General features: G+C 54.5%; 1 protein-coding gene across 5 annotated transcripts; it reads right to left on the bottom strand.

Annotated features, from left to right (window-relative positions):
* Window positions 1–1,604: 1,604 nt before the first annotated feature.
* Bahd1 (bromo adjacent homology domain containing 1) lies at window positions 1,605–24,116 on the bottom strand. Of its 5 annotated transcripts, none has more exons than XM_051144385.1 (7): window positions 24,093–24,116; window positions 7,449–8,882; window positions 5,287–5,666; window positions 4,352–4,511; window positions 3,856–3,932; window positions 3,091–3,191; window positions 1,605–2,473 (listed from the first exon to the last, which is right to left on the bottom strand). In XM_051144385.1, the coding sequence occupies exons 1-7, from the start codon at window positions 24,103–24,105 to the stop codon at window positions 2,284–2,286; spliced, it is 2,355 nt and encodes a 784-aa protein (XP_051000342.1). In that variant the 5' UTR covers window positions 24,106–24,116; the 3' UTR covers window positions 1,605–2,283. The 5 variants fall into 5 exon arrangements, with proteins under 5 accessions (XP_051000342.1, XP_051000341.1, XP_051000344.1 ...); XM_051144384.1 differs by having other exon boundaries at window positions 5,287–5,669; window positions 24,093–24,115; XM_051144387.1 differs by having other exon boundaries at window positions 3,091–3,182; window positions 5,287–5,669; window positions 24,093–24,115.
* Window positions 24,117–24,492: the final 376 nt, after the last annotated feature.

Below are 24,492 nucleotides of genomic sequence, written 5' to 3'. Positions count from 1 at the left end.
CATCAAGATTAACTCACTCCTCCCACTGGGGGGTCACTGACCAGAATTTCACAAACCCAGAAGGTGGCTGCCTACCTCCATGTTAACTTCGAGTCTCTTCTCACCTTCCTGGTTTTCTAGCTGTGTACCCCTCGTTAGCATTAGTAAGCACCCGTGCTGCCAGGGACAATCAACCAGAACCCCTGGAGCAAGAATGTTGAGCTCCTTCATATTTGTGTGCCCAAACCCACACCAGCTCCCCCAAACAAAATCCTCAAAAAATGACAGGGCACACAGGAAATGATTATTTTCTAAATCAATACAATTTCTCAAATTTATTTATTTTTCTTAAAGAAGTACTTCTAATCTCTGTCAAAAGGGAGGTTAGGAAAGGTACCCCCTCCCTTGTAAACACTGAAATACAGATCTGGGAAACCAGGATCATCGACACACACAAAAAGTGCATTTTACAAAATATCAACTAAAATATATTTTACATGGATTATACTTCCATTGAAATTCTACCAGCTGCATTTTCATGTTCGAAAAAATATTTCCACATCTAAAGAGATTCCAAAAGCATTTAACATCTGGGCAGCAGCCCCTGCCTCTTAGGAGGGCTCCTCTCCTCTCCTGTGAGTGAGGCTGTGCTCCTTGGCAGCACCCTAGAACGAGCAGGCTCTGAAGGGGTTACCACAACTGTCTTCTTATTTCCGACTTGCTCTTTCAGACTGATGCCTTCCTCCAAAGAGCTTCTTCACTTCAAAGCCCTCCCTTTGGGTATGGGACAGGGCTTCCAAAACAAATATTAACCTCTGAAGCCTTCTGGCCTCACCCAGCCCAATCACCCATCAGGAACAATTTATCTTCTAAGGTTCAGGGCCTGGACCTGGGGCTGCCAAGTTTTTGCCTTCAGGGTTCACTTCCACCTCCCACTGCAGCCTGTGCCAGACTGTCCTCACCCTGGTGCCATGTCCTCAGACTGCTGGACCTGTGTCTCCTCTAGGAAGGACCTGGTGCCACCTTCCACACCATATACCCATGGAGCATGCCCTTGTGGAAGTGCCTGGCGGGCAGGTTCCCTGTGCTGGGACCGCACCGCACTGCCCTTAACCCCATGCTCCTGGCAGCCAGGCTCCCAGTGCTCCTCTTTGGTACAACAAGGTACAGATAACCAGGCTTCCAGCCCCTCAGGGTGCCCGGGTCAGGCCCACAGGGGACTGAGCCTCTTGATCAATCCCTGCTGGGGGGAGCATGAGTTGAGAACAAATTTCTGGGCAACAGGAACAAACTGAAAATGCACATCCTCGCTTCTAGAGAAGTGGCTGCAGCTCAGGTCTAGCTCAGGTCTGCGGACTGATACAGTGTTGATTCTCGCTGGGCTGTAAATTAGTGCAATCTACGAAAGACTAGGGTGAGGGGGCGGGGCAGGGGAGCCACAGCACTCCTTTGGTTTGATTTCAGGTAGGTGTGGCTTGAAGAGTCATGTGTGAAGTTCTGCAAGAGGTTTCCCAGAACCTCCAAGTATAAGGCAAGAGGAAAAATCTTCAACAAATCAGGTAGCAATTTTCCTTGTCCCCTGCCCCCCACCCTCTCTCCCAGCACTCATCGCTCTTCCAGACAAACTTCATGTTGACCAGTATTCTGGGAAGCCAGACCTGCTGGGTGGCCCTTAATGGAAAGCTGACAGGAGGCTGACACTCATGGGTAGGCAGGGTCAACTTGTGCCAGCACCAGTGGCTACTGCAGGGGTGAAGGAAGAAAGGCAGGGAAAAGCCTCCATCCAGTCCAGGAAGAGGAAGTAAAAGCTTGGCTCTCTTGGCTCACTGCAGCAAGCCAGAGCTGTGCTAGAACCTGCAGAGCCTGGCCCAGGCCAGACAGGGAAGCAGCGGGTCACAGTGGGTGAGGTAAAGCTGGCTCCTGCTCCCCTCGAAAGGCCTGGGGAGGCTAGAAAAGGGCCTGGTTCTGGAAGGACTTTATCCCTTCTACTTGCCTCTGCCTTTCCTTGGCCCATGTCCCTCAGGCTTGGCCCAACCTCAGGGAAGACTGAATCTTCGGGAATCTCCACCCTGGGGTGCACAGATGGGCACCCCAAGCCAAGCTGAGGGCTCGCTTGCCTTTCTCCCATCTGGGTTTCCTTTTCTCCCATGGGGCCCAGAATCCACAGGGCCCCTGCCCACCCTCCCCCCAGAGAACCACAGGCCAGCCACCCATGGCCCCTTACCCAAGTGCTGTGCTTCAAGCAGTGACCCCCGCCCCAGGCCCCACTCTCCCGAAGGCAGCCCCAGTGTGGGCGTGAAGAGGCTACTGGGGGTTCTTGAGGATGCGGCCATGGCGGAAGTCATAGACATGGCGGCAAAGGAACACCAGCTCAGGGTCCGTGTCCTCCGGCACTGTGCGGTGGGGTGGGGTGGAGTAGTCTGCAGATGGGGGCACCAGTGCTGTCTTTCGGCTGGGAAGGCCCTCGCCTCGGCGCTTGGCCATGGCACAGAATCTGCATGACACATCATCGCTGACTTTAGCATGATCACTTTTTCCAGAAAACCAATCTGTCCCTACTGAGATAGAACTGAGGGTGACATGCCTCTACTCTTATCCCCAGGGGTATGTGCACTCTGCCAACTGCCAGGTGACTTCAGGCCCTAGACACACACCACCTTTCAGGCCTTCCTTCCCAAATACCTCCCAGTGCCCTAGACTTCACAGCCGTAAACCACTTGACCATGAGGGCTGTGTTAACTTGTGCTTGCTAATTATCTCAGTAGGGGACAGTTCTATCTGCTAATTAAAAATAAAATCCTGGCCAGGCATGGTGGCGCACACCTTTGATTCCAGCACTCAGGAGGCAGAGGCAGAAGCAGAGGCAGGCAGACCTCTGAGGTTGAGGCAGCCTAGTCTACAAAGTGAGTTCTAGGACAGTCAGGACTACCTGTCTCAAACAAGTCAAACCAAAAAAAAGGTCTAGTTAGAGGGAGCATTTTAGGGAAGAACATTCTGAATCAGTAAGATTGGGCCACATCATAAAGTCATTTCCTTGAACTCCATGTGGTCCCCCCAAATCACCCTGCATCTCAGGGGAGGGGCTAGCTGTCAGTGCCGGGTCCTACCTACCTGCAGTACTCAGCAAAGGTTAGCACATAGCACTTCTCTTCGATGCAGGCCACACTGTTCTGGTCCTGATGTCGCGATGCAAAAACTTCATTCTGCAAAGGCTCAAGGGGGGACAGGAGCACGTTGGTTACGGGAGCTAGACAGAGGCCCTAACTCCAGGGACAAGGCAGGCGTGCCCTGGCCTACTCCAGCTAGCAGTTTAACCTACGTCTTGACTCTTGATTGCCCACACCAACCCCAAGAGGAAAGGAAACTAGTTCCCATCTCGATACTCCATGAATGAAAATTTCTACCAAAGGGCACTGTGGTGGTGTATGACACCTTTAATCCTAGCAGATGGATCTCTGTGTGTTCAAGGCCAGTGTGGTCTACCCATAGGAAGCCACTCAAGCTGTACAGTAAAACGTCGTCTCAAAAAACAAACAAAAAAACAAAACAAAACTCCTTGCAAAGGGGAAGGAAATAAAAGGTGAGCTTGGACTGGCCTCAGCCATAGGCACTAAGCTCCAGGTACTCAGAGCAGCTAGGTGGGCAGTGCTGCCTTGCTGCCCTGTTGTTAGAACCTAATTACTCACTCTCGTTTTCAAAGCCCCTGGCCCTCAACGGTCATGATTCTCCCATTTGGAACATGAGTCTGGACAGTGTTTGGGTCTCAGGAGAGGACTTGGCCACTTCCTAGCTGCCCTGCCCCTATGCTGTGTCTTAATGCCACAACCTCTTGTTCTGTGCCCCCACCCCTTGCACCCCGCTTGCCAGGCAGCTCACCTCATGCATGCTGGGGCTGCGCCCTCCCTGTAAGTGCTCAGGCCTGTAATACCATAGGAGGCTCATCATCAGTTCCCCTAGGAGGACAAAGAAGAGATCATGGCTGGAGCTGACAACTTTGCTTAGTTAAGACAGGTTGGCCACCTATCCTAGAGGTTTGTCCAAGCCCAGCTCCTGGCCCAATCCTGCAGGCTCTGGCCACCTGTGTCCCCTGACCAAGGCCAAATATTCAGCAGCCTGGAATGCTGTTAGACACGGAGAGATGGGCGAAGACCCACTGATGGATGAGGTACGGGACAAGTGCTCAGGCTCCGGTGGCTAACAGAGAGTGTACAGCAACTCAAGTCACAAGGTAGCTACATCCTCTGCAGGAGACAGACCCCCGATGAAGGGTAGGCAGACTGCCATGAATGGTGGCCTTGTGCCAGGCCAAACTCTAGGCAGGGCCCAACGAAAGGCAGCTGTCCTTCTGGTTCCCAGTCTGAGGGAAAGGTACCTGACTCAGGGTTCTCCCAGAGGGCAGAGATCTTGGCCACGTAAGGTGTAGACGTCTTTCTTGGGCCTGACTTGAGGAGGACAGTGTCACGGACTCGGATTGTCTCTCCATGTCGCTCAACTGCCTGGTAACTCTTTCGGATGGCGGGTTCCGGCTCATCCTGGGCAATGACACACATGAGTTTTCAGAGCCACACTCAGAATGAGGACGAAGGGAAGTGGGAATAACATCCACTCCACTTCAAGACAACCCACTAAGAATAGGCACAGGCTGGGCCCTCCACTCCAGGCCTGGCCTTTGGAGACAGGACTCGGGGTGGGGGGAACTCCTATACTTGGAAAAGAGTAATGGAACCGGATAGGAATGTGGCCGAGTCTCTAACTGTCTGAGCACTAACAGGGCAGTCTGAACATAAACACTTATATAACCATTTTAAGTGGCACAGCCTTGGGCAAGTTACCTAAGCCCCGGTTTCCTTATCTGAGATGGCGGGTGGGGGTGTACATACTACATATGGTAGTGGTGAGGATTAAAGAGGGTAACACATGTGAGGTGCTTAGCTTAGTTTTAGCATCAAATTTCAGAAGTGCTCAATACATTCTAGTTGACAGTTTTCAGCTGCCAGTGTTGTTCTATCACTTAACTGTCTTTGTCCACCCCAACCCCTCCTATACACAGTATCTGGAAGATCTCCATTTTACAGTGTGGAATGAAGATGGAGTGAGTGGGGATAAGAAGCCGAAAACTCAGGTCACCAAGAGTAAGTGACACGTAGAAACCACCAGAAACTGGTACAGAAACTGGGGGACGTGACGAGAAGCAATGTGACCAGTTCCTGAAGTTAAGTGCAGCTCTCGGAGTAGCTGGACCATCTTATTCCATGTCCTGTGTCCTCTGCCCTCTGCTATCGCCATCACCTAAGCGCTAACACTCACCAGCACATACACTGCCCTCTCACAGGCGGCACCTACAGGGACCCAGCCATTGGTGCGGCGGCGACGGCGGCGGCGAGGACGTGGGCGCTGGGCACGTGGCTGCTTGGGGTGGCTGGGCCTGCGGGCAGTCTTGCTCCTTGCAGTGTGCCTACAGCTGGAGCCTGTGCGTAGACCTGACTTGGAACCGCTCGGAGGCTTGGCACTCTGAGGGCATGCCCGGGCTACCGTCTGGGGCTCTGAGGTGGGTGTCTGAAGATGGGGGATGGGCTCTGCTGCAGGTGGCACACTGGGCACAGGGCATCCCAGGAGGGGGTGAGCAGGTGAGGCTGGGTGGCCAGCTTCCGGGAGAGGAAATTCCAACTGGCCGAGGGACCTGCAGCCTTCTGGAAAAAGGAGAGTGGGTCAAGGCAGGTAGGACAAACCGCAACCGCGATCTGCTTTCAGGTCTCAAGCCCGACTTAATTCCAGGGAGCAACGTAAAGTCCAGTGAGGTGGCAGGGGGGACAGGGGCCTTTCTTCACCTCGGAAACCGGGCTGTAGACATTTGTGTGTCCCTTTCTAACTAGAAGGAGTGACAGCAAAAACGTCTTTGTTAGCTCTGATGTAAGTTTCTCTAGGGTTTTCACAGTACCGAGGAGCAGAGATTCTGGAGTCACACAGACTGGGATGTAAGTCCCACACCTACCACTTACCAGCCATGTGACCTCAGGCAAGTCACTCTGGCCCCTCTGAGCAATGCTAAGTAGTGCTTAGAGTATGACACGAACTTCCTGACTGCTGTTCTTATTTACAGACTAACTCATTTCATCCTCACATCCCTGAGGTAGGGACCGATCCCGCTGCTTTACGATGGAGGAAACAGACACAGCAGCTCCTAGGTTATCCAATGGTCATGAGGCGAAGGGGCAGGGGGGGAAACTTCTCATTCCAGGCTGAGTCTGCCTAATCACATGCCTTTTGACCTGTTTGTCAAGCACTAAGAACGGTGCCTGACACACAGTGCTCACTGGTGGTCTTGTTTATCAGGGTGAAGGGTGAGGGTCTAAGGAAAAGAGCAAAGAAGTAGCCTGCTCCTGTTTCTTAGGACTCTAACTCATGCTAGAACCTGATATAACCAGTCTGGCCAGAGCCAAGCAGGCTATAAAGTGGTTTTATAGACCCCTACATGAAGGGGTGTCGGGGGAGGAGGAAATAGCGTAGGGGAGGCCCAGCCCTCACCTCTCTTGCACAGGGCAGACCTGCTGGTCAGGATGGTTTTAGTCAATCCATTTCTACCCAGAAGCTTGAATACAGTCTAATGCTGTTTTGCCAGCAAGCACGAACCATTCAGGTATCTGGGCCTTGAAGGTAACAGGCTTGTGGGCACTAATCCCATGGCACTCATACCAGAGAGTACCGCTGGTCTCTTCTGAGTACGCCCACCCACCCTGTCCACATCCAACTGTTCCCCTGATGCCATGCCTGTGTCCCTTGTCTTTGTCAGAGTTTGTACAGCCAAGGCAAGACTATCCCACCACACCTTGTACTGCTTCCGTAACCAACCTTCCCCGTGAGTGCAAACTCAGTAACATGGAGGCGGACTGGACTCCTGGTAGAGCCCAGGTCAGACGGGACATGGGAATAACTTGGTAAAAACCCTAGTTTGATTTTCTCCCCAGGATTGGGGGTTGAACCTAGGGCCTCATGCCCACTAAGTGAATACCGCTATCACCGCCTGGCCCAGCCCTTTTTCTAATTTTGTTTGAGATAAGGTCTCTTTCTGTAACCCTGCCTGGCCTTGAACCCTGACTCAGCCTTCTGTGTGGCTGAGCTTACAGACTTGTACCACGGGGAGTCCAGGAAGGGGAACCCAAGTGTGGTACGAGAAACCCTCCGGTCCAGTTCCATGGCAACGTTAATGAACTTCCAAGCCAAGAAATCTCACCGACAGTCTGGGCAAAGCAGGCTGAAGAGCTAACTGCTGGGCATTCGCCTGGGATTGTTCCTAGGGTCTACAACATCGCCTAATGAGCAGAGACCTCCTTTCTCAAACCTCCTGCCTCCCCCCCTCCCCCATAGTAGCTACACCTGACAGAGCCCATGTCACGCTACAGCCCAGCCTCCTGAGAGGCGGTATCTCAAAAACTCCCTAGCGTACCATGTGTCCCCCCTACAAGGTTTACCTGCGGTAAAAGGCATTTTATAGGGGCAGCCGCCACAGGTAGTGCCAATGCGGGTGAGAGACAGGGGCAACACCCCACAGATGCTGTAGCCGTTCGCTCCAGTGTCCTCACTGGAGCAGTAGCGAGATGAGCTCCAAGGAGGGTGCTGGAAAGGGATACCAGAGGGCACTGAGCTCGGGGCCATGAGCAGCCCCTCACTGGGGGCTGCCACTGGAGACAGCTTGCCTTCTGGGAGCATGGGGCAAGGGGAGTAGCCTCCACACTGCGGCCCGTCTTGACCACAGTACAGGTAGAAGCTGCCCAGTGCAGTGAGCTCCGGGCCTCCTCCGCACAGACCGCTGTAGTCGGCTGGGTTGCCGGGCATCGGCAGCGGAGACAGCTGAGGTGCTGGGAAAGAAGGCTGATGCAGTTCCTGCTTTGGGGCAGGTGACTCCTCGCCTGGACGCCCAGGCTCTGGCTTCAGGGCTGCCTGCCCACCCATCAGCAGAGGCAGGTTGGGGCGCAAGGGGTTCTCCAGAGCCTTGCCCGGGGCCTGGTGAGATGGCTGGATGGGTGACCCACGAGGAGCAGCAGATGGCCAAGGCTCATCGGGCTGCTCTTGCCAGCTGGGGGTCCCTGTAGCTTCCCCAGAGCCGGCCCCCTGCCGAGCCTTGGGACAGTTCTTGCTGTTGACCTTGGCCCACTTTGGTCGCGGGATCTTGGGTGCCAGGGGCTCGGTGGAGCGCCCATCTGCTTCTGCCTGGGCGCGAGAAGGTCGAAGAGGCAGCTCCCGCTCCTGGCTGAGTTTCAAGAAGGCAGCTGCGTTTAGGCTAGCCAGTCTCTTGGGAGCTGGGTCTCCATCTCGACGGGCACCTTCATCTGGGGCTGGCTCTGGGGACAGGTCTCGATTTCCTTCTCCAAGATCTCCCAACCGAGGTCGCTTCTTAGAGAAAGACCAGGTCCCCGTGGCTCGGTCCCGGTTACGGTGAGGGTCCCCTCCTCGGCTTCGGCGGGCACCTGCCAGGCTGCTGGTGTCCTCCCGTTCCAGCAACAGGTTATTGAGGGCCTCGGCATTAAGGGAGGCGAGACGCCGCTTGCGGGGCTGCACAAGACCAGTGTCCTCGCTGGACGGGGTCGGACTAGGGGGCTTGGGCAGGTCAGGGGGCAGTTCATCAGCTTCATCTGCACTCCGTGGACCAGCCACATTTTCCAGGCGAGTCAGCAGCACTTTGCAGGCTTTGGGCTTCTCTGGAACCAGCGAACGTTTACGCAATGGGTAGTTCTTGCGACGCCCTGTGAGGTGCCCAGGGCTCTCAGGCACGCCTGGCTCCACATCTTCAGCCCCCTGATCCATATTGCTGTCTTCCATCTGCAGGGGCTCCCCTCGGCCAGTGGGGCCGGAACTCAGCATAGGAAGGGACTTCCTCCGAGTGTGTGTCATGGAACCCCTGCAACCTGCAGGACGAAGGGAAAAAACCTGGTCACTGCACACCACCCACTTGTACCTGAAGTGACTCTGGCTCACTCCTACTCTTATTCTCCAGCTTGGAATTTCCTAGGACCCGCTTTCCACAGCAGTTGTGCAAGGACTGGCTCCCCCCTCTCCTAGCTCCGAGTCCCCATGAGTTAAGCCCTGCAAAGTCTGAGGAGTGCCACAGATACCAGCGCCAAGGCACAGGAGGAACCGAGAGCAAGAGCAGACCTCTTCTTTTCCTCCCACTAGACCCTGAACGAGGCTGAAGTGATAGGAGCCTTTCAGAAACGTGACCGAAGCACACTACCAACTCCTCCCTCAACCCTGGGCTTCTGAACTGGCCAGAGGAGGATGAAGAAGATGAAGAGACGTACTGAGTCAAAGGGCCTGCCCGCTGGGCACGGGAGAAGGGCGAGTCTGCCCTGCTATGACACTCTACATGATCCATAAAGCAGAAGAGCCAGAACTCAAGTCTTTCTGGGAAAGCCCTAAAAAAGGAGAGGTCTGAGCGTGTCCTAGGAGGCAGCACCCATATAATTTGGTTTGGATTCTAGGGAAAGGCAGCTCATAGTGCCAGTGTCAGTAAAGGACATTACGCTAGGATGAAAGTCAGCACAGGTGACTCAGTGGTCCTGTAAGCCTCGCCCCATCCCTCAGTTCTCCCCATAGGCAAGAAGGGCTGAGATCCCCTAACTCTGGCTTTGCAGATGTCCCTCACTATACAAACTCGGGGGCAGCTTGATCCCAAGTTCTTAGTAACAAAGGCCACACAGAGCTGGTAAGCTGTGGACTGCACACTTGTGCCATGAAGACAATGCAGAGCTGCAGGGGTGAGGCAGGGTGGCCAGACTGCAGAGCTGTTCATTTCCTATCTACCCTCCAAAGCACAGGGGCTGCCAAGAGAGGTGCCAGACAGTGCACCCTGGGGGACCCTCCCCACCCCGCAGGCTGGGCTTTTCAGCTTAGTTTCCCCAGTGTTATTCATTCTGGGAGAAGTCCCTGATGGGCTGGGACTTAACCCCGAAAACCCCAAGGCCGAGGATTTCCAGGCTTTGCCAAGTTCTTCCCCTTTAGTTCTGTGGTCCTGGACCACTGGCTGGGGTCACCGGATGCTTTCTCTGCACAGACACACTGCACTGGCATAGAAAGGGTACTAAGGAAACTGACAGGACAGTGTACATGACCCTCAGGAGAAAGGGTTGAGAGGACTGCAAACAGGAAGAAGCAATGAGCCATGTGAGGAGACCTGCCACTGTCCAGAAGTCAGGCCTCAGTGAAAGACAGAGTCACCAGAGGCGAATCCATTCATTCCTAAGTGGCAGAGCTCCTAACAATCCCAGGTCTGTGATGCCTTAAGTCTCTTTTCTGCTTTGAACTAGTGGCCACTGTCCTGGCTGCTCAGCACACTTGCCAGCATGATCCTTTAGCACTCTTAAAAGTATAGCAAGTGCAGACAGCCCACAGGCCCCCTTTTCAAACCAGGGCACCCTGTGCCAGCGGTGGAGCAGCCAAGAGCAAGCAGCACCACACCCCAACCGTATCTGCATTTCTGGGCAAAGCCAAGTCCGGCTTCCCCATCCCCGGAGGAGCTTGGAGACGAAGGACGAGTGAATAGACAAAGCAGCTAAACACGGGCTGAAGCCCCTCTACAGGCCCCAAGTCGCCAGAGCAGCTGGGCCTGGGAATGGCTGGGGGCCAAGGGTGAGGTCACCTGGTCCTGTGGCCTTTGAGGACATGGATACCAAGTACAGAGCAAAGGGGCGGGGGCTGGGGTAGGGGAAGAGCACAGGCTGGAGAACAGCATGGCTAGTGGCCGGGCTTTGAGCAGGGAAAGGGAAGAGGATGGCTCCCTGCTAGAAGCTGGCTACAAGGGTGGGTTGATTGTCCTGGGAGATCTGTTTATCCCTCTTATCACCCTCAAGGAAGGTCCCAAGCAGAGAGGTTAAGAAGCAGCAGCAGTGGCTACTTAAGGAGCCTGTCCCTCAAGTGTGTGTTCCCTGTTTAACTTTTTAACCTCTGGGAGCCACTGCTCCTGTGTCTCCTCGCCCCCACCACACCCCCGCCGACGTCCCCCCCCCCAGGGCTGGACATCCAGTAAACCTCTACATCATGGGGTGCAAGTCTTGTTTCCAAGCCAAGCACAGGAGCCTCCTGCTAGCCTCCTCTGCATCTGCCAAACCTCCTGTCACTGGCTAGAGGCTGCCAGGGCCATCAAAGTACACTGCAAATGACCCTCCAGCTTTCATGTGGTGCCGCGGTGGCTGTCTTCAGGAGAGGCTGGGGTCTCTGCTGCCAGCTTCTGCTGCGCTTGCGCAGGAGAGCTGGTGTGAGTCATGCTTTGAAGCACCTGTGAGAAACCTCGGTAGCAGCGTTTCCCTGGGGTGGGGCTGGGTGGAGGTCTGCTGGGGCCCCTCCGACCCGCAGTGAGTGGCCCAGCAGGGCCGGCTGGGGGTTAGGAGATCCCAGTCAGCAGGCTTGACCCCCATTCCAGGAGTTACACTAGTTTAGTTAGGAGCTTTCTATGGCTGTCAAGCAGTGAGGCTGTGGCACTTCAGCACTGCTCTCCTGCTCACTGGGATGCCCTGGCCCTGCACAAACAGTGCTGGCCCCTTGGGAGAAGGAAGGTTCCTGGGAAGGACACCCCAGGGCAATTTACTTTTTACCTAGCTGGTATCAAGTACACTCTCGCTGGGGAAAACCAGTCTGACTGTCAGCAGCCCTGAGCAGCTGCTCTGAAGGACAGTGGCTGGCCAGAGAGAGGGCTTCTAGGTCAAAGACCCCACAAGTTGAATCCAAACTCCCGGTGAGTATATGCCAAAGTTGGCAAGCCAGCAGTCTCCACTACAGGTACATCAAAGGCTCAGCACTGAGGGGGGGGGGTCTGAAGTGTCAGGCTGAGTGAGGCTAGGCTTCAGTGTGACTCAGATCTGCCTGGGGCTAGCTGAAGCCACCCCTCCCCCCAGAAGCAGAAAAGGCGAGATGCTCTATCTCTTGTGCACAGATCACCACACACCATTCTGCTCAATAAGTAGAGGTGATGCACATGCAAGGGGCTACGTGTCCAGCTGAAGGCTCCAGCAAGGGAGGCCAGGGGCCGGGGCTGCCGGTCATAGTACGAGTTACTCCCAGAAACTAAATCTACCCCTGGGTAGGAAGAGATCCTTAGAACTGACTCCTGCTCGCTTTCTTGAGTCTTCTTATTATAGAAGAGAAGCAACAAGCGCGCAAGGCGGTCTCCTTTTCATGTACCCGGCTGACGGCACCTAGGAAAACAGCCGCTTCTGCTCGGCTGCTTGTGGTCAAGCCAGGCAAGGGGACTACGCACCACTAGGATGTCTTTGGTGAAAAGCGTACAGAACACAGAACTGAGAGCCTGTGAGAGAAGACCTGGCTCTGAGGCTGGGATGCAGCCCCATGGGAGAAGCCTTGAGGTTCCTCGTCTGAAATGGACATACCAAAGTAAACCTTGCTTCCCAGCACTGACTAGGTTGGCAAGACACAGTGGGGAAGCCTAGTGAGGAGCAGAAGTCTCTTCTCCCTCCCAGGCACAGCAGAAGCAGCGTCAATCATCAGTTTCCCACAGCAGGAGCTGAGGGCAGCCTGGGCGAGCACCCAAACATCCAGCCTGCACTTGAACTCTGCTCTGTTACTATGCTGCGAAGGATACCCAAGCGTATCATCCTGAGGAAAGATAGCAACACTGTCCCTTTCTTTTCTGTTGTGAAGCTGCTACGGGATCAATGGGGAGCTACGGGGCAAGCACAGGGTCACATTCAGGATGGGGTCAGGGTGGCAGGTATTCTGCCTACAGTATCTGAGAACCCACTGCAGGTGCCCACAAAAATCCCAGGGCACCACCTGCTAAGAGCAGTAGCTCTGGCCACCAGCCCTGCCAATTTGGCCTCACTTAGGGCAAGTACTCAAGTCACCTTGCAAACCGAGCTTAACTATAGAAACGCTCGGGCAGGAAAGACTGAATAGCGCACACCCAGCGGGAGCATGGGTGTGGGTACTGGCTTGTTTCTAATCGTCTTTAGGCCAGGCATCTTTCTGAGGAATCACACCTGCCAACTGGAGGCACTAATACTGTCTAGGGCCTATGAAACCACATCTGCTCCTCACAGGTCACACTGAGGCCTGAGACCCTGGAGATACAGAGTGAGTAGCTGCACAGGAAAGGTTTGTGCCCACTCCACTCAGGCAGGATCTGGTTATGTCAGCTCAGCTCAGCCTGACAGCCAGGTCTGACTTTGATCAATTCTGACCACCCCAGCATGAGAAATGGCCAAAGCTTCAGAGCCAAAGCCAGCCAGGCCCCCTCTCAGTAAGTGTAAGGACACATAGATCCCGGGGGCGGGAGCGGCGGGTGTCTAACTTAGGTTACAGACTCCCATGTTTGTTAGAGGTCAAAGTTTAGGGTAGGAACAGAAGAAATGGTAAGCTTTTGATGGTCAGAACCTGCCAGTGCCTCAGAGCACTGAAGCAAAGTCCTTCCTACAGGTAGGGCTAAGGGTACTGAGTGAAGGCAGCACCTTTCATAGCTACAGATTCCCAAGCAAGGTGAGTGGGCAGAGAGCACTGTGTTAGGGTCTGTGCTCTGATCCACCAAACTGACAGACTAGAAGGTAGTCACATGCAATGCCAGCTAGTCTTTGGGGCTTTCTTTGATTTTTTTTTTTTTTTATATGTGTGCATATGTGAATGAATGCACACACCAATAGTGCATGCGGTGGTCAGAGAACAACTTGTGGGGGAGTTGGTTCTCTCCTTCTGCTGTAAGAGTTCTGAGGACTGAACAAGACTCTCGGGCTTGGCAGCAAATGCCTTCAACCACTGAGCCACATTGTTGGCTGTAGAGGGGTTGTTTAAAGGCCAAGGCCTCTACCTTAGCCAATATACCCTCCTGTAGCTCTTGCTGGTACCTGTGAGAACCCAGGGTACCCACTCCTCACATCCAAGCACCTCTTTCGACCTTTGCCCCACTGCCAGCCCCACACAACAGAGCTGGGACCTGATCAGGCCTGGAAAAGAGCCTGAACTTTCCAAGCCTTGCTTGGTTTGCTTTTCAAAGCAAGACCCTGTTTTAAAGATTAAGTAGGAACATGTACGGAATACAAGCCCATTCTTTTTGTTTTTTTGTTTTTTGTTTTTTTTTTTTTTTTTTGAGACAAAGTTTCTCTGTGTAGCCCTGGCTGTCCTAGACTCACTTTGTAGACCAGGCTGGCCTCGAACTCACAGCGATCCCCTGCCCCTGCCTCCCAAGTGCTGGGATTAAAGGCGTGCGCCACCACACCCGGCTACAAGTCTATTCTTTTCTTTCTTTCTTTCTATTTCTAAAAACTACCTTTTATGTACAAATGTTTTAACTGCATCTGTGTGCACCATCTGTGCGTCTGGTACCCACCAAGGTCAGAACTGGGTATTATTAGATCCTCTGAGACCGGAGTTACAAGCAGCTGTGAGTCGCCATGTGGGTGCTGGGAATCAAACTGAGTCCTCTGCGAGAGCAGTGGGTACCCTTAACTGCTGAGCCACCTCTCCAGCCTGAGCCTGTTCTCCCCCACCTCCCCACACAAGTCCCAGGTTAAGGGATGAAAATCAAAGTGCAAAAGACAGAAACTGGAGTGTGGGCTAGTGGAAAGGGGGACAGACAGGAGAAGGCTATGCTGGGGAGCCGAAAGCATGGTGGAAAGAGAGGTCTGCGGAGGGCATTACTGAGTCCTCAACAGAGGGCCCACTTCACTCAGGGTGTATAGTGAGAACAAAAGCCCAGCTGGGAAGGTAGTGCTAAAGGGAGCTGGGAGACAAAGGTAAGTCTTAAGAAGGCATGAGGAGGAGGAGACTTGCACAAGGGTTGCTCCAGGTTGGGGGGGTGGGGGGCCAGGCTCTCCGTCAGGTTTCCTCAGACCCCACTACCCGTACACCACACTGCCCTTCCAGTATCTCAACAATGGGCTTTTAGCAACCCAAGGAGAAAACCTTGAGCCACAGATGCATCGCTCTTCATTAAGAGTCCAGGGCTCACCAACCTGTTCTGTGAGCCTGCCCAGGAGTAGCAAAGACCGAGTGTTCAGTCATCAGCAGTGTTCAGAGGGAAAGCACTTTCTTGCCTAATATTTGCAAATCCCCAACATTGGGTAAGAAAAAAAAAAGGGGAGGTGGGATGGACTTTAAGCCAGGCTCAGCAACCCAGACTTTCCAGCCAGCCTGGGTAAGACAGGGAGACCCCCTGTTGCTTGCCAGCTACCTCCTGGTCTTGAACAGAAGTAACCCACCAGGTCAGGAGAGCTCCACCCCAGACCTTCCCAACAAAGAACCTCCTGAGTGAGGCAGCCATGAAAAACAAGTCCCAAGGCCAAGCCTTCCAAACATTCCACTAAGGGAAGGAGTCACAAGGCAGGCTCCAGTGCTACCTCAACAGGTTGCAAGCCTGGGGGAGGGGCAGGTAGGCTGACTTCTCCACCACTAAATTCCATCCACAAGGTTTACCTGGCTGCTGGCTCACTGGTCTGACTCAAGAGGTTTGAAAACCCTTTATGCAAAATTCTTGATTTGTAAGTATTTTAGATTTCTGGGTTTGTTTGTTTTTCCCAGCCCCTCCTCCCCCACGCCCCCATGCACACACGTGCAAGCGCTCACACGTGTGCAAAGAGGGGAGATACACTCCCAAACAAAGCTTCTGAAACAACCCAAGGACTTCAAATATCCAGACTAGGGAGCCTTCTAGCATTCAACTTTCCCCTCATTCCCAGGAGCTCACAGTGCCTAATTGAAATTAATCCACATTCATAAATTAATTTGTATTTACTCAACTCTTTCAGGACAATCCTGTTTTCTCTCCCAGTTTGCCCTAGCCACCTCAAGGGAAGAGGATACTCGTTACCCTCACCCCCAGCCATTCGTGAGTAAGTGTGCTCACAATTATTACGAAGAATGTGAGAAACAGGCTGGGGATGAAGCCTAGAGCTTGCCCAATGCAAGCTCCCAGCACTGCCTGAACCCGGGCAGGGTGGTGCATGGCTGCAATGACAGCATGCTGGAGGTGCAGGCGGGAGGCTCAGAAGTTCAAGGCCATCCTTGGCTACACAGTACATTTGAGGCCTGCCTGGGTAAGATAGGATCCTATCTCAAAACAAAACAATAAGCAATAAATCCAGAAAAGATAGGAAGGTGGGACCAGCAGAAAAGAGCCAGAGTAAAGGTCAATCTCCAAGACCTCTAATCCACAGGCACCTTGATTCACCAGGGGCTCTTATTGTATCAGGAATGTTACTCTGCATTTTGGGGACGTAGCACCACCTAGCACATGACAACTGCTGCATCTATCCTCCTAACAGTCCTGACTGAAACAGATACCAAGAGCTGCTCTGCAGGTAAAGGCACATACTGCCAAGCTTGATGACCTGAGGGTGTACACACACACACACACACACACACACACACACACACACACTCCCCATCCTTCCACCCCACCTCCTGGAACTGTTCTGAGCAAGGGCAGAGGCAGGGCATGCAGGTGTGTCTCAGAGCCCATACACTGTTATCATATGCCACTTTCTAGGGCCTCACAGGATGGCTGCTGGGTCACGGCCCAACATAATAGTAGTCTTTCTTGAATCCTCAGCTTTAAGAACTGTTCACACAGACAGATGTGTTCACACACCTGTAATCCTAGCACTCAAGGTGAAGCAGAAGGTTGGAGAGTGCCAGGTAGATTGGACTATACAGGCTCCTGTCTCCTAATAATTAAGACCCCCCCAAAAAACCCTAAAACAAACAAAAAACAACAAACAACAAAAGAAAAGTTGATCAGAGTTCCAAATATAAGCATTTTTAAAACAAACCCACTTAATTACCTAGAGAGTGGTGAGTGCTCCAGAGATTGTATTTTACATTAAATCCAGAAAAAGAGCTTTTCCCAAGCACCTATGCCAGTCTACAGACTGAGGGAATCCCCTCCTCTGGCTTAGACCACAGTGGAGATGAAAAGTGGCCTATCATAGTGCAGACAGCCACCTTAACTTACAGACACAGAAACTGCTCTTGGCTTCCTTTCTTCAGAGCAGATAATCTCTAGTACTTTCGATTTTCTCTAAAGATCATTTCCTCTCCATAGAATTCTTTTCTACATTCAGTGGAAACTGTGTGGACTCCTACAGGTGCGAAGCAAGGAACCCCAACTCAGGGCTGAAGGGCCCAGCTGATGCTGACGGCGGTGCTAACTGGAGTTCTAAGCTTCGGGGATCTTGTGGCATCAAGTGGCAGCCTGCTATTAACTATTCTAAGAACACACTTCTAAAACACCTGGCCACACAGAAAGAAACCTAATAAACAAACTGTGTTACCCCAAACACTCCAGACATTTGAAGGAGGGCTCATTTCTCTCTTCTGCAGCAGGAAACTGAAAAAGTTGTGTTGGTGGAGGCGGGAGCTAAATAAATCCCTTTACCCTAGGCCAGAGAACCAATGTATCTGTCCTCCCCAAATCCCACAGAGAAGAAACAGGGGCAAGAGAAAATAATTAGACCCCAGTAAGTCCTTAGCTAGTACCAATATCATTAACTATGAAAAGCCGCTTGTCTTTTCAAGTAACTCGGTTATGGTACCTGGAAGGTACCCACTCATAAAGCCAGACTGAGAGACAGGCCCTCATCCCTCCCTGGCAGCTCAAGACTGCAGACGAGTCAGATGAATAACCGCCCTGGCAGGTGTGACCCACATGCAGAGAGAAATGTGATGGCCGCTTCTCTAGCACAGTGACTGCACCCTGGATCCTGCCCTCCAAACCCTGGGGCCTCTGATCCCCAGCTTACTCACCCAGATGCCCGGGACAGACACCAACACCCTCACTGGGACCCCAGGATTTGGCAGCCTTGCTTCGGCAGCCCTAAGCAGGACGTTTGGGGCTCACTTATAGCTCATTAGTGGCAAAACTAGGAGATGGGCTGGAGAGACATAAAGGCATTGAAGTTCAAACCAGTCCGTTTTATTCCAGGTAGGTGCGGCCTTCCATAAAACTAGGCAAGATCTCATCATCCAAGACCTCCTGGGCCTGACCTCGGAAGATCTAAGCAGCCTGAGGGGTCAGGAGCTTCAGGACCTCAGATCACTAGATGCCAGGAACCTTTGCTGTTAGCTGTCACAAGCTCTGGACCACACGTGGTGTTTTCCCATCTTTTTAGGGCCAAAAGACACTGTGTTGGCCCATCAAGGCAAGGCCAAACCCATAAAGCCGGAGTGCCCAGGCTGCCCTCAGAACCGGAGCACACTGTCCTCACACTCCCCTTGTCCCTCCAAAGCCGAAGGCACAAAGGAAACAAGCCTTGCCAGATTGTGCTAGCAAGTTCCCATAAATGCCTGGGCCAGGGTAGTACAGCTTAGGTGAAATGCTTCCCCATTGAGAGAAGCTGCTTTATTTACATTCTTCGCAACCCATTCATAAAAAGGGGGCTCTTGAATGTCGTGACTGTTCATATAATGCTCCATAAACTCAGCAGCTTTGGCTCAGCAAAGGCTACTTTTCAGCTCTGGGGATTTTTTTCCCCCTGAAGATTTTTTTCCCCTCCTCCTTAATGACTCACCTTGCAACAGGGCAGGGAGGCCAGATGTTGCCTGAGCAAGGCCAAGAGGGACAACATTAGATAAAATGAAAACATTCTAAGTCCTCTTAGATGCTATGGTGGAGAAGCGGAAGAAATGAAAATAATTAGCCAATTTTCATTGAACTCCAATCTCAAGTGGATACGCTAGGTTGACTTTCTTTCAAGTCTACTGAAATTTCTTTCTCAGGTGTCAAACGCTACCCAATTCATGCCTCTGAACAGTGGCGAGCGTATGGAGGGCACTTCCTCTATCCCTACAGAAGAGAGAATGGCTGTTTCTGAGTTGTAATTTGCATCACGGATGAATAAATTAAAAGGTTGTTTCCTTTCCTGAATGTTCTAGAGCTGCTAGCTCCCAAGAGGGGCAGAAGAATCTGCTCGGGGTGAAGGAACTCAGGCAATGCCCCTGAAGAGGGAAGGACTGTGTTCCAGGACACGCACTGCGGACAGTGCAAGCAGACGAGGAGAGCACTCAGGAGAGGCGTTCTGGGGTGGATTTTCTGTTACAGTAAAGGAGAAGTAGTAGGATTTTTTTCACCTTAATTGATGGGGGAGAGGTTTGCGTTGCCATGGCAACTGTAAGGGGTAGCCTTCCCGATTGGAAGGGAAATGCTGGGTCCATTAATCATCAAACTGGGGCACAAAAGAAAGGTCTAGGGGGGACGATGGGTGCAGGATATGTTTCTTCTCCACTTAGCTTCAAACCAGACATCAGTCTTCGTCCATGTCCCCACCGTTCAGGCTTGATCACCAATACAAACCAACTTCTAAGACAGCTGGAATGACAGCATTCCTACCCGAAAGGTCCAACTTGGGGCAGACATAATGACAAAGTCAGGAAAAACACTTCCTACAAAAGGAACCCTACAAATCCCTTCCATGGGACTGACCCAGGTTTACTTTTCGTCTGTGTTCTCCAAAGTGTTTTTTTTTTTTTCTCTCTCTCTCTCCCTCATTTGTACCCAGATGTGAAGAGGTAAAACACATGGATTCATTTAGCACGGACAACAAGTAAATTGCAAAGGAACAGCATAGCTGGGTACAGGCAGAGAATGGTTTGGGGGGGACAAGAGGAAAAAAGGATTACAGCCCCATTTCCAGTTTGTATCTCCGTGGTGTCATGTGACTGACTGATCTATAGGACTGGCTCTTCACCAGCAGATAGGTCAGAAACAGCAGTTAAAAATGCCCATGCTGGAGCCTCACAAACACGCCCTATTTATATACCTTTCACAGAAAAGGTCAGAGACCTCAAGGACTGAATCCACACCGAGCATTTCTAAAATCACCAAAGGTTCCACTCCATCCCCATTGACTTCCACAAGCAACAACACTGGGAGGAAGATTACAGACTACACGGACACACACACGGACACACACACACGGACACACACACGCTCACACACACTTCACTCATTACTCCCTATCCTTAAGAACCTTCCAACCTACAAAACATTCGAGAAAATACCATGCTGGAAAATTCATTTTCACAAGCTCACTGACCTGAGCAACACTAAGACTATGGACAAGTGGGAGAGAAGGGTGGGAGCCAGGAGCAAAGGGCAGGGGCCAGACAAGTGTGCAAGACGCGACCAGCAAATAGCCTCAGGGACACTGTCTAGGGTCAGACTGCAGGAAAAAGAGAGCAAGCACAATTCAGTAAGAAACTGACTTGTGGAAGGGTTTTGGGAGAAGAGCTGGTAGCTGTGTCCAGACCGAATCAGAAGTACTGGAGGAAGGGGGAGGAAAATGACACTGGAACACGGCAGCAGAAAGGACGGGAGGAAAGACATCAAAAAGAAGGAACCAAAATGAACATGGTAGTGCACACAAGGCAATCCCCACACTAGGGAGGCCAGGCAGGGGGATGGCTGCACGGTCCAGGCTAGCCTCGTTATGCAGTGATAGAGAAGGGAAGACAGAGGGACAGAGAGAAACAGAACGGCCCGAGAGCCAGACCTCCTAAACAATGATCTGACAGGCACACGGCTCCTGCCAGGTAAAACCCTTGTCATGGAGGGACATGTTATTCTGGCAACTCCCACCTTCCAGCAGCCAAACCAGGTCACCCTCCTGACTGCCACCAGAAGAAACAACCACGTACAGTGCAACCCCTGGCAATGGCACAGATTCTCCAGCCTTCTCCGGATTTTAGACATACAATTAAAATCTCTCAAACAAACTTCAGTCTCTTGTGGGCAGTAATACCTCCCTTTTCCTCACAAGCCTCAACTTTACCCAAGCTGGGGTCCACACTCTCATGGGGAGAGAGATAGGGTGCTAGGAATGAACTACATACCCTACAGCCCCTGCCCCTTAGGCAGATAGGCAGGTTTCTCAACGTGGCCTCACTGCCAACCGCAGCCTAGTGGAGTTCCTGACCAGTCTCACTGGTGTGCCAGCCCAGCCCAGATTTTTCTCAGCCAAAAGGCCATGTTTTCAGCTGTTATCAGTTTGAGTCTCCTCTCTTCCTGTTCCTAACAGGATCACATGGGGGGGACGGAACACGGGACCGGAGCTGAGTGGATTTTCACAAATGGATAAAAGGCATGCAGCCTAGAGCTAGAGCTGGTCAGCGCTGGGGTTAGCAGCACTCACAGCTTAAGCCAGGGATTCCAAAGTGTCCTAGGACAATGTTGTCCCTGAGAAATGTGGTCCTCCTGAAGCTCTTTCCTCCTTTTGGGTAGACGAAGACATGAGTTGTATGTCGAAGGCGAGGAGAAACGTATCCGGTGGTACAAAAGATGAGAACTGAAAACCTTATTTTATCTCATCACCAGATTTCCACCTGGATTTATAGATCTAGCTCATCATGTCCCTGTGTGGGTACCTTCTCGCCTAAGGAAAATTGCTACAGCAGTAGTGAAGGTATTGCCGAGCACAGGGAATGGGAAGGTGTGTGTGGGGGGATGAGGTGGGGTCCCTTAGTCCCAATCTAAGTAGTAGTCGTCTGTGCTCTTAAGACTGCCAGTGATGGTCCACTAGGAGACATCCCAGGTGGAGTTAAACCTCTCTGCCGGTAGACAGACTTGCTGAAAGCTACTGCTCGCAGGCTCTGCTGACCCCCATGAGTCCACCAACCCGTTCGCAACTGGCCAGGGCACTCGGTGCGCACACCCCCACCCTTGGCCCCTCCGCCTTGGCTAAGTCGACCCCACTCTTCCCGGAGCCGCGAGGCGATCTGCGGCTGGAGCCCAGAGCCAGTGCCGCAGCTCCTCCCGGTGGACGCCCCGGCCCCCGCAGTCCCCAGGGCAGAGTCCGGCCCTGTCGCCCGCCCCTTGGTGTGGGTGCCCTGGACTCGCTCCCCTCCCCGATACCACTACCTGCGCCCGCCCGGGCGCCGCCTTTGTCCAGCTCTTCACCGCTGAGCCGGCCCCTTGGGCCCGACCTGACCCGGCCCCCGGCCCCAGAGGAGAGGCGACGGGGTTGGCAGGGCACAACCAGGCCGGGCCTGGAGCACCCGGTCCCGCTGTCACTTGGAGGCGGTCTGACAACTTCGATTCCCCCCGCCCCACCTCGGAGTCGGCCGCCGCCCCGCACCGTCCCCACAGGGCCTCCCGCGGCCCACACTAGCTGTTCGAACCGGTCCCCTTCCGTCTTCGGCGCCTCCCTTCCTCCAGCCCGACCCGATCCAGTCTACACTACCCCTCGCCCAGGCGCGGCCCCCATCCCCAAACCCACCCCCCCTCCGGTAATAGCTGGTCAGCTCCCAACCCAGGAGGGCGCCCCCACCCCGAGAGGGCGATCCCGCGGCGACGCCCCCGGCCGCGGCCCCTTGCCTCGGGGACCGCGATGGGGGAGGGGGCGCGAAGGGGGCCTTGCCGCCCGCGCACTCGGAGGCGAGCGGGCTCCGCCGCGGCGAGGAAGCGCCCCGCGTCCTCCCGCCCTCCGTAGCCCGGGACGCCCGCACCGCCGCCACCCGGCCAAGCTGCCACCCTGCGGCCGCCACCCACCCCGCCCCCGGCCTGCGAGGCAGGCGCCCCCCGGGGGCTGTCACCTCGAGGCGCGCTGCGCTCCCCGATGGCGGGACCGCGGTGCCGGACCCGGGGGAGGAAGGCGGCGCGCGCGGGCGGGCAGGCGGCCGCACCTGCTTCTTGTCGTCCGTCCGTCCCTTCCCGGGGCTGGCGGGGGCGGCGGCGCGGCGCGCTCGGCGGGGCGCGCTGACGGGCGGCCGGTCCTCTCCCTTTTGCTCGTCCGCCTACCTAGCTCGCTCGCTCTCCCTCGCCCGCCCGCCCCTTCCCCCTCCTGGATCCCGGCCCCTAGCTCACCGGGACCAGCGGCGCAGACGGCGCGGCTTTGGGCGCCCGCAGGCCCCGGCCGGGCTGGAATCCGGCGGCTGGAACCCCCCGGGGGCGCTCAATTCCCGGGCTCCACGCTGCTGCGTCAGCGCCTCCTCCTGGGGGCCGGGGCCGGGCGGGCGGAGCGGGGGCCGCGGTCGGGCGGGGCCGTCGGGGGGGGGGCGGGCGCGCTTGGCCCGGGCGGGCGGACAGCAAGGGCCGGACGGGCGGGGCAGGCGGCCGGACGGGCGGGCAGCGGGGGCCGGGCTCCGGGATCCGCTACGCCGCTCGCGGTTCCCCCACAAACTCCCCGAGAGCGGAGCCTCCGCCGCCCTCCTTCCTGCTTCCTCGTCCCCAGCCAATCAGCGGCGCGCCCCTCGGCAAGCTCCGCCAATCAGCTGCCCCGCCCTGCGCTGGCCCCGCCAACCAATCCGGCCCTCGGCTCCCCCTCCCGGTCTCCAACCAATCAGAATCGTGGGTCGGTCGTCCCGACGCAGGGGGCAGCACGAGGCGGCCGGGGGAGGCGGTGCGGGGAGTGGTGGGGCCTGGGGGGAGGGGTACGGTGCCAAGGGTGGTGGCGGGGGATGATTTTCTCTGCCGGCTTCTTGAATTTTCTCCTCGTCTTCAGAGCTTGAGCCAGTATCCCATGGTGACCTGACCCTGAAGCCCCAGCACCTCAGCTGCAGACCCCCCCCCCACCCTGAGAAATCTTTGCTCGCCCTAGCCCTGACCATCACCCTTCTACAGCCCTCTTCCCTCGTAACCTCTCCAGTACCGGCTACAGTAAACTGAGGGCCGAGGGACACCCCACCCTCCTCAGGCTGCTGCCCCCAGGGCAAAGCTTCGGGAAGACCAACCGAAAAATCAAGCAAGAGCAACACCCCCTTTCCTGCTAAAAGGGCCCCAGACTCAAGCGAAAGGGCCCCGACTGCTGAGAAGCCCCTCCCGCCCTTGCCTCATCTTTCCGACTTCCCTGCTTGCCACGTCTCCTTTCCTTCCTAGCAAGGTCGGTCCTGGCTCGGTAACCCCTCACCCGCATATCTTTTTCCTCTTTCTGCCCTTCAGCTACCGCCCCCCAACCCTAGCTCCCAATTCGTCCTCTTCCAGAAGCCAAGTGTGGAACCCTCATCCATTTCCAGATGACAGCCCAGCCTAGTCTGTGAGTCCTTGACACCCACACACCCTCTTCCACCATCGCGGGGAACATCAGAGCTCTCAGGAGGAGGGGGAAAGGGGCGGGCAGCCCAACAGGCGCGGCTGGACACCCTCCTTCGCGTCCCCAAGCCAGCGTAGAACCAGTGCAGACACTTACCTAGCTTCCCCATAGTCACCTTATGCCGTGGCTCCGTCTCTCACACCCACAGACGTGCTTTTCCAAGCCTGAGCACGCTCTCGGGGTCAGCCGGGTGGGTGGGCACAGCAGGCTGAGGTCATACGAAGGGGTGGGAGGTCCCTGTGAGGTGCGGGAAGGGGCTGTGTCCTGGACACCTTGTAGCGCCAGAGCCAGCCCAGAACTTAACTTCAAGGAGCCATAATGTGCACACAGTAGGTTCTTGAGAAATGTGGAGTCCACCCCTGAACAAAGCCTCATTCCCAATTCAGGCGGGGGAGGGGCGCTTTGGGAGGTAAAGGAGCAGAAAGGGTAGTGTCAAGTCACCCGAGCCTGGGAGCAGCCGGGGAGGGGCTGGGCCCTGGAACGCCTAGGGCAGAGA

The sequence above is a fragment of the Acomys russatus genome, chromosome 4, assembly GCF_903995435.1.
Source record: "Acomys russatus chromosome 4, mAcoRus1.1, whole genome shotgun sequence".
NCBI lineage: Eukaryota > Metazoa > Chordata > Mammalia > Rodentia > Muridae > Acomys > Acomys russatus.
This window is presented reverse-complemented; position numbering and strand designations above follow the sequence as displayed.

Excerpts from the sequence above, each read along its gene's own strand:
- Bahd1 (XM_051144384.1), bottom strand. Across the intron at positions 5,670-7,448 it reads TAAAATGCCTTTTACCGCAG|AAGGCTGCAGGTCCCTCGGC; the intron begins GTAAACCTTGTA and ends TCCTTTTTCCAG. Across the intron at positions 3,933-4,351 it reads CTGGGAGAACCCTGAGTCAG|GGGAACTGATGATGAGCCTC; the intron begins GTACCTTTCCCT and ends TTGTCCTCCTAG.